At 43.0% G+C, this 9782-nt stretch overlaps 1 protein-coding gene across 1 annotated transcript in view; it reads left to right on the top strand.

Moving 5' to 3' along the window:
- Positions 1 to 9782, top strand: part of SEC14L5 (SEC14 like lipid binding 5) — a 41484-nt gene that overhangs the window by 16701 nt on the left and 15001 nt on the right. The window contains exons 4-7 of the mRNA XM_025048450.1: positions 1877 to 2005; positions 2629 to 2821; positions 7424 to 7536; positions 8975 to 9164. Of these exons, the coding sequence (XP_024904218.1) occupies positions 1877 to 2005; positions 2629 to 2821; positions 7424 to 7536; positions 8975 to 9164 (625 nt within the window). The remainder of the gene's footprint in view (positions 1 to 1876; positions 2006 to 2628; positions 2822 to 7423; positions 7537 to 8974; positions 9165 to 9782) is intronic.

Below are 9782 nucleotides of genomic sequence, written 5' to 3'. Positions count from 1 at the left end.
CGTCGCAGCTAACTCCTTCCCTCCCAGAGCCCTGTCGGATGAGAAGCAGGAAGCTCCTTACATCTGCAGTTCAGATACCCAACTGATACCTTTTCTTTTTTTAAGTAGTCTCAAGTAGTGCTTGAGACATACTTACTAAAATGCTTTGTTGTTGTTGTTTTATGTTCAGTTCAAATGCATTTGGGCATCCTGGCTAAACCTGGCAACTTGCCTCCTTCCCTTCTCTCCTTTCTTGCCTTCACAAAACTTTGACTCAGTTTTGCTATCTGTAAAATGGGGTTAATGATCCTACTTGCCACACAGGTTATGGTGAGGATTTAAAAAAGTAAAATAACCAAACCTCTTGGACCACTACCTGGCACACACTAAGCCCTGTATATGTGTTGCCTTTTAATATAATTAAGAACAATTCTTCTCCAGTACTCACTGATTGAGCACCTGCTATGTGCCAGGCTCCCTGACAAGTACTGGGCACCCAGCAGTGGACCAATCCACCTGACCATTGTCTTCATGGATCTCCCATTCCAGTGAAAGGCACAGATGAGAAAAAGAACAAATCGGTATAGACTTAAAATTTTGTCATGAGTGCTAAGAAGGAGCCCAGCAGACAGACTTACAGAAAATGGAAGTGTCCCCTTGGGGCCTCTCTGAGGAGGTGTCATTAAAGCTGAGTGCTGAAGGATGGATGAGAGGGCTGGAAACAGAGTTCTGGGGGAAGAAACAGGAGGTTTGAAGACCCCAAGGTAGATGAATGAAGTTGAGAGTGGGCGTTGCAGGGGTTGGGGTCCTGCTAGCCTCAGGGCTGGAGTGAGGAGTCTGAAGTCATTTGGAATTCAGCTCTGCCACTTTCTTGCCGAGTGATGTTGGACAAGTTGCTTCCCCTCCCTGGGCTACCCTTTCATATCTGGGAATGTCAACAGAACCTGCCTCGGGTGCTGGAGGAGCAAATGAGATAATGTAGCTATGCTAGACTCCAAATGGTATTTTTCATGATGATAAATGCAATGTGGCTACTATGGTATATTACAGGTGTTTTTGATGTGTCTTTGCCCAGCCTCCCAATGGGGGAGACCTTGCCTTGTTCATCTGTACAGTGGTGCCTCGTATACAGCATGTGTCCAGTAAATGCTGATTACTTTTCCTTTGCACACCTCCAGCTCTTCTCAGGGCCTCCTGGAAACTGGGCCTAGGATGTTCAGATGTTTACTTTTAGGGAGGTGTAGGGAGAGTTTTTATAAATCCCTTTTAATGTAGTGTTTCTCAGAGCAAGTTCTGCAAACAGCTGAATCTGTATCACTGAGGCTGCTTGTGAAATGTAGATTCTCAGGCCCCAGCCCTGGACACCTATTCCACCTGGCACCTGCATATTTAATAGACTCCCTGCTAATGCTCTGCCCATGGAAGTTTGAGAGGCACTAAGCTTGGATCTGCATGGTAGCTGTGTCAACGAAGTTTCTCTTATATGCATATAAATATTTATTTATAATATATTATTATATATAAACACATAACATACATATTTTAATATATCTCAAATGTATAATATTCATGTGTAATTTATATATAATGATATATTAAATATATTACCTATTTATATATCATCATGTGCATATAATTTTTAAGGGACAGGAACACAAATATGAGGCCCACTTTCTTCTGGCCCCTCCTGAGGAGGCTCTTTGTTTGCTAACACTTTATACCTTGCATTGTGCTCTGGGTGGGGCCTGTTGGAATTGCCGGAACCCTAGGGTGTTGCCAGCTGTGACATGCTGTCCACTGCATGCTCTGGCTGTGCCCAGGTCACCAAGAGAAGCCCGGGGGAGGGCATGGCATCCTCTACCCTGAGACTGTGTTGTCATCCCTGCCTGGCTTTCAGGTCCACCCCGAGAATGAAGACTGGACTTGCTTTGAGCAATCTGCCTCACTTGACATCCGGTCCTTCTTTGGCTTCGAAAGTGCCTTGGAGAAGATTGCCATGAAGCAGTACACAGCCAATGTCAAGAAGGTAAGAGAGGGGCTTCGTCAGTCACAAGGAGGAAGAAGGTGCACAGGCCTTGGGGGCTGCCAGTCCTGGTTCAAAGCCCGCCCTGCCACCTGATAACCCGTGTGACATCAGGCAACATCCTTAACTGTCCTCATCTGTAGAATGGGTATTCTAGGAGATGATGGATGGAAAGCAAGCCGATAGTGGGGCACAGTAATAACTGTCTTGATGCTCCCAGGCTTGTGTAGTGAACTCTGTGGACAGAGGAGGGACATTGGGCAGTGATTTTTCCTGGTTAAAATTGTCACTGCTTGGTTTAAAGATCTGACCCATCATTGAGATAAGGCCTTTTGGTGTAATGAAACAGGTGAAATCCACTTTAATAATATATTTCATCCAACGTGTTATCAATATAAAACTTAATCGGGAGTTATTTTACATTCTTTGGTACCAAATCTTGGAAATCTATTGCGTATTTAACACTCACAGGACATCTCCACTGGGCCCTGCCACATTTCAACTGCTTAATAGCCATGCATCGGGGCTGGAACCGGAGCCAGGTTGGGTGATTTCCAAGTTGACGCGGTTACCCCTTGCGGTCCTGCCCCAGGTACCGATGTGTCTTGGCTCTCTCTGTCTTCCAGGGGAAGGAGGTGATCGAGCATTACCTGAATGAGCTCATCTCCCAAGGCATCTCTCACGTTCCCCGGTGGACGCCTGCCCGGGTCCGAGAGGAGGACGCCCGCTCCCAGGCTGCATTGGGGGACCCAGACTCCTTGGAGGCTGATGGGCCCAGCAGCGCCCAGGGCCCCATTGCTGAGATGGTCGGTACTGACGGTAAGACTCTGTGGCCAAGGCCTGAAGTCTTAGGAAGGCTGCACTGGGTTTGCTCACCCTGTGGTGGGGAGAATTGCCGCGGGTGCCTTGGGGACAGATCTGAGTCCTGGAATATAACTCCGTCTCCTCCCTCTCCCATTTGCTTCCAAATCTCTTTCTTCAGGCCCAAGAGCCAGAAACGATTTATTTCGAGATCAGGAATTGATCTGATCTGGTATATTATGGCTGCCCTTTTCTCTGGTTTTATTACTATTTTTAATTATATGAGTAATGCGTGATTATGGTGGAAAAAGAATTTGAATTGCTCAGAAGATGTCAAGTAGGAAGTAAGACTTCTTTCCTCTCCCTGAAGGCAACAATAGTTTTGTGTTTATATTTCCTGAGACTATCTAGGCACATACACATACATAATATGTATATACACACGTATGGTTACACACACCTACATGCGTATATAACCTCTGTCGAACAAATAAGGGCATATAACACATTCTATTTGATATTTTGCTTTTTTCACACTTACTAATGTTGATTGAACAGCTTTCTGTATCAGCACATGTGTCTGAGCACTTTGCAGTATTTCATAGCGTGGTTGCACCATAACTTATTAATAAACATTTATTATTTATTATTTTTAATTGAGTTTATTTAGCTAGTCCCCTATTGACAGGTTATTTTCCTTTTTTTTAAATAAAATAATATGGTACATCTTTGTACTTAAGGTTTTTAAAAATATCTGCCTGATTTTATATATATATATATATATACACATATATATATATACACACACACACACACACACACATATATATTATGTATGTGTGTATATATATATGTATGTATATGTATATGTATATGTATACATATATAGCATAATTTTAAAAGTTGAATCGTTGGGTCCAAGGTCGTTATGTGCAACTAAAATTTTGGTAGATTTACCAGTTAGGCCCACAAAGAGCTGGTACTAATCAATGTTCCCACCGAAAGTGTGTGGCTGGATCTATTCCTGAGTTCGCCCTGTCCCCGCTCCCCACAAGGCTTTTGTTAAACATTTCAAACTTCTGAAAGGCAAAGAGTGATTAGTGATCACTAATCTTTCATTATGAGTGAGGTCAAGTATTCTTTTTTTATGTTTAGTGATTCAATTTAACTTTTTTTTGCGAATCCCTGTTCTTGTCCTTTGTCCATTTTCCTATTTGCTGATTCCTTATTGCTTTGTAAGAGCTCTTTACATATTAAGGCAATTAACCCTTTGTCATATTTCAGATTTTTATTGATATGGGAAATGTTCACAATATGACAGTTTTTCATGCACATACCCCATAAATCCAGTTTTAATCATGTACATTTATGTTCAGGACAGTTCAGATTTTTCTTTGGGGCCAATGAAGTGTAGGGCTTGCTGACTCAAAGATGTGTAACCCATGTAACCCAAAATACATCTGGGGCCATGATTAGGAAGAACAAAATTTATTTATTCAACAAATATTTATTCTGCACCATCCGTGTGCACTAACTGGCTGCTGTTGTACAAACACTTTTTAAATAGTTAAAAAAAATTGTTTTTACAACACTGCACTTTTGCGCCTTCCGGTGCACACACGCTGCGGGTCATGTCCTGTGCCCTCCCTGTGTTGCACAGGTCTTTCTTTCCTTTTGTCTGTGCTGTCCACCAGCAGGGCTGGTACTCAGGATGGCTGACAGGAGGCACAGTCATGCCCCTTCCACTGTGCTCTGAATCACTGAGCCTTTGTGCTCAGAAGAAGAAAGAGGCCTTCACAGCTGCCTGGAGGCCGGAAGGATGCTGGCATCTCTTGCCTCCCTCGTGTTTCTCCCTCAACCTCTCCTCACCCTCAGCATCCCCGCTTCTGACCCCTCTCAGTGTTTCTGGGTCAGGACGGTTCTCCCCACAGCATCTCTCCTGCCTCTATTTACCTATACACCTCCTGGCACAGTTGGCGTGACCACCAGTCCTGGCTTTTTTTTTGTTTTCGAGGGAACCGCTGGTTCCCACTGCTGGACTGCAAACATTCCATTTGTTTTTTTATTGTGTCATCTGCACACAAAGAATGGGCTATGTTCCTGGGGGCTGCTCTTTGTGAACTGTCTCCACCTACTGCTGAGAGGCTACCATGCTGCGATGCCTCACTATGCCAGCATCTGCTACCCCAATGGTTAAGAGTGGGCGATAGGACGTCAAATTGGAGCCCAACCTCTAAATGCTGGCATATGCTGACCCTGCACAGCCCAATAGTGGAAGATGGGATTGAACAGTGAGAGTGATCTGTGCAGCTCTGGGCTGTATTTTGGGGCCAGGGCTCTGTATCCTAAAAGTCTTGTACCTCACAAGGAAGCTAGAGATGTAGGAAAGCAAAAAGAACTGGTATTTATTGATTCCCTTGGTTATGCTGGGCACACTACATACATTTACTTGTTTGAGTTACTTTACCTGTCTGGGCGTCAGTTTTATCTTCTCTAAAGTGGGACTAATAGTGACACCCACCTCACAGGGTATTGAGAAAACTCACTGAGATGATATATATTATATTGTTAATTATCTTTGCACCAATAATGATCAGAAGAATAAATTAAGAAAACAGTTCCATTTATAATTGCATCAAAAATCATAAAATACATAGGAATAAATTTAACCAAAGAGGCGAAATATCTATCTATATTCTGAAAACTGTAAGACATTGAAGAAAGAAATTGAAGAAGATACAAATACCTGGAAGGATATACCCTGCTTATGGAGTGGAAGGATTCATATTGCTAAAGTGTCCATACCACTTAAAGCAATCTACAGATTCAGTGCAATCCCTGTCAAAATACAAATGGCATTCTTCTCAGAATTAGAACAGCTAATCTTCAAATTTATATGGAACCATGAAAGACTCCAAAATAGCCAAAGAAATTTTGAGAAAGAACAAAGTGGAAGGTACCATGCTCCTTAATATCAAACTATACTACAAAGCTACAATAATCAAAATAATACAGTACTGGCATAAAAACAAACACATAGATCAATGGAACAGAATAGAGAGCCCAGAAATAAACCTACGCTTATATGGTCATTTAATCTATGATGAAAGAGGCAAGGATATACAATGGGGTAAAAAGACAGTCTCTTCCATAATGGTGTTGAAAAACCTGGACACATACATGCAAAAAAAAAAAAAAAATGAAATTGGACTACTTTCTTACACCATACACAAAAATATAGTCAAATAGATTAGTATATGTGCTGCTGAAGTGAGCACGATACTCAAATAGATTAAAGACTTAAATGTAAGACCCAAAACCATAAAACTCTTAGAAGAAAACATAGGCAGTAAACTCTCTGACATTGGTCTTGGCAATATATTTTTGGATATGTCTCCTTAGGCAAGGAAAACAAAAGAAAAAATAAATGGGACTGCATTAAACTAAAAAGTTTTTGCACAGCGAGGAAAACCATCAACAAAATGAAAAGAAAACCTATTGAATGGGAGAAAATATTCACCAATGATATATCCAATAAGGGGTTAATATCCAAAATATATAAGGATCTCATATAACTTAACACCAAAAAACAACCAAACAAGTCAATTTAATAAATGGGCGGAGGACCTGAATAGAGATTTCTCCCAAGAGGACATGCAGATGGTAAAAGTCAACATATGAAAAGATGCTCAGCATCACTAATCATCAAGGAAATACAAATTAAAATCATAATGACATATCACTTCACACCTATCATCAATAAATCAACAAATAACAAGTGTTGGCGAAGATGTGGAGAAAAAGGAACCCTTGTACATTGTTGGTGAGAATGTAAATTGGTGTAGCCACTATGAAAAACAGTATGGAAGTTCCTTGAAAATGTTAAAAAGAGCTGCCATATGATCCAGCAATTTCACTTCTGGATATTTATCCCAAGAAAGCAAAAAAACTAATTTAAAAAGATATATGCATTCTGTGTTCATTTCAGCATTATTACATAGCCAAGATATCTATCAATAGATGAACAGATAAAGAAGATATGGTATATATGTGTGTGTGTATATCACACATGTATACACACATATACACACAATGGAATCTTGTTCAGCAAAAAAGAATGAGATCTTGCCATCTGTGACAACATGGGTGGACCTAGAAGATATTATGCTAAGTGAAATAAGCCAGACAGAGAGACAAATACTGCATGATTTCACTTATATGTGGAATCTAAAACAAAACAAAACAAATGAATAAACAAAATACAATAGGAACAGGCCTATAGATATAGTGAACGAGCTGATGGTTACCAAGTTGAAGGGGTGGGAGATGGACAAAAACCTTCAGAGGATGGGACATTTCTGAGGGTCAAAGGGATACGTCGCTTGCCACGGTGAGACCTAGGCTTGCTCCGGCACTTCCCTTGGACGTGGGTCAGAAAGACAAGAGGATCTGGAGCCCACGTGGCTGTTGTCTGGTGAAAGGGCCACCATGTGGCTTGGAACGACATTTCAGATTCGAGGTACCCAGTAATGTGAGGGTTCCAGAAAGGGTAGACAGACCACATGGTGAAGAGACGCAGCATCTCACTTTTGTCCTGAAGCCCTCCTTCTTCTCCTCCAGGGGACAAGCTGGATGCAGACTACATTGAGAGGTGCCTGGGCCAGCTCACGCCTATGCAGGAGAGCTGCCTGATCCAGCTTCGGCGCTGGTTGCAGGAGAACCACAAAGGCAAGGTGGGTGCAGGGCTAGGGCCCGCGGGGGCAGATGCGCAGTCAGAGCTGCCCAGCCTCAGGCACTGGGGAGAAGGAGCCAGGGAAATAAGTCTGTGTAATTAGCAATACTGGACACTTAGATTTTGCCTTTTTTTTTCGTTATATACTGTCTTTTGTATCTATAACACATGCCGTGCTGCGGGGCAGGGGCCCGCGGGGGCAGATGCGCAGTCAGAGCTGCCCAGCCTCAGGCACTGGGGAGAAGGAGCCAGGGAAATAAGTCTGTGTAATTAGCAATACTGGACACTTAGATTTTGCCTTTTTTTTTCGTTATATACTGTCTTTTGTATCTATAACACATGCCGTGCATCATCACTGATTTGGCACTGTTAACATTTGAGGCTGGACAGTTCTTTGTGATGGGGGCTATCCTGTGCACTGTAGCGAGTTGAGCAGCCTCGCTGGCCTCCACCCACTAGATGCTACGAGCTCTTCTCTCTCAGGTGTGACAATCAAAAATGGCTCCAGACAAATGTACTCTGTGGGGCAGTCACCCCCGCTTGAGACCTAATGATATATAGCCCTATGGTCACAAGACCGTGTTTTTTTCTAAGAGATTTAATGACTTGCAAAGGTTGATTTTTGACAGCATGTGGATTTTGCCTTTAGACTCAAAGCCTCATAACATGAATGTCCACCATGCATGTAGGTCCAAAGCATGGACTTGACCTTTGACTCTATTGAATAAGAACTTCTTGCTTATTCATGAGTCGCTGACCCTTCCTCTCCAGCTCTCCTCCTCTTACCCTGGGGAGCAGACAAAAGAGTGTTGGGCTATGATGTAACCTGTCTTCCTGTTTCCATCTGTAAAATGGAAATAACGTTAGCATATACCTCCAAGAGCAAATTAAAGGGACAATCCTCATAAAGTGCTTAGAACCATGTCTGGCTCAGAATAAATACTCAAAAAAGGGCACTTTTGAATGGGAGTGGCTTTCCCGAGACTGTTGATATTTGCCTGAGGAAAAGGAGAGCTGATAGGGTCTTAGCTTGTCACCTCAGCTATTTAGGTTATTTGAGGCAGGAAAGCAGCATGAATCAACGAGTCAAAAAAAGAGGGATTTATCAGCTCATATAACAAACTGTTAAGAAGGGTGTATTACTTTCCTTGGGCTGCTGAAACAAAATGCCACACACTGGGAGGCTTAAAACAACAGAAATGTATTCTCTCCCAGTTCTAGAGGCCAGATGTCTGAGATTAAGGTGTTGGCAGGGTTAGTTCCTTCAAGAAGCTCTGCGGGAGAATCTGGTTCATGTCTCTCCTGGCTTTTGGTGACTGCGGCAGTCCTTGGCTTGTGGACATATATGGTCCTTTCTCCTGCTAAATATTTTTAGATGAGACAGGAGACTCAGTTTCCATAATTTCATCTATTGAGGCTGCTCCTTCTCCTTCTCTCAGATTCCCAAAGATCAGCACATCCTTCGGTTCCTGCGGGCTCGTGACTTCCACCTGGACAGGGCCCGGGAGATGCTGTGCCAGTCCTTGAGCTGGCGAAAGCAGCACCAGGTGGATCTCCTCCTTCAGACCTGGTGCCCACCCGCCCTCCTGGAGGAGTTCTTTGCGGGGGGCTGGCACTACCAGGACATAGGTGCGTACCTTCAGTCACTCCTGAATATGCTTCAATTGCCACTTTCCATGCTGCTTATTTTTCCTTTTGATTCTCCCAAGCATCTGGAGATGACTTTGAGGTGACAGCCCAGCCCAGGAAGGCAGAGCTGGGCTTAAAGTGAATACCGCGTTAGTGTCTTGGGGCTGCCATAGCAAATCACCACACACTGGGTGGTTTAAAGTGACAGAAGTTTATTTCTTTCCAGTTCTGGAGGCCAGAAATCTGAAATCAAGGTGTCAGCAAGGCCATGATCCCTGTGAAGGCTCTAGGAGGGAATCCTTCCTTGCTTTTTCCAGCTTCTGGTGGCCCCAGGCGTTCCTTGGCTTGGCAGCATCATTCCAGTCTCTGCCTGCATCTTCACATGGCCTTCCTCTCTCTGTATCTCTCAGTGTGCTCTCCCCTTATAAAGACCCCAGGTCATTGGATGTGGTATGATCCAGTATGATTTCATCTCTAGATCTTTAAATAATTACCTCCCCGAAGACCCTATTTCCAAATAAGGCCACATTGTGAAATTATGGGTGATGTGAATTTGGGGGGAATGTTATTCAACACACTATAAAGATCTTTGGATTTTTTTTTTTATTAAATTGCCAT

This window comes from Pteropus alecto, unplaced genomic scaffold, assembly GCF_000325575.1.
Source record: "Pteropus alecto unplaced genomic scaffold, ASM32557v1 scaffold44, whole genome shotgun sequence".
Lineage (NCBI taxonomy): Eukaryota > Metazoa > Chordata > Mammalia > Chiroptera > Pteropodidae > Pteropus > Pteropus alecto.
The sequence above is the reverse complement of the archived record's forward strand: the minus strand, read 5'-3'. Positions and strand labels throughout refer to the sequence as shown.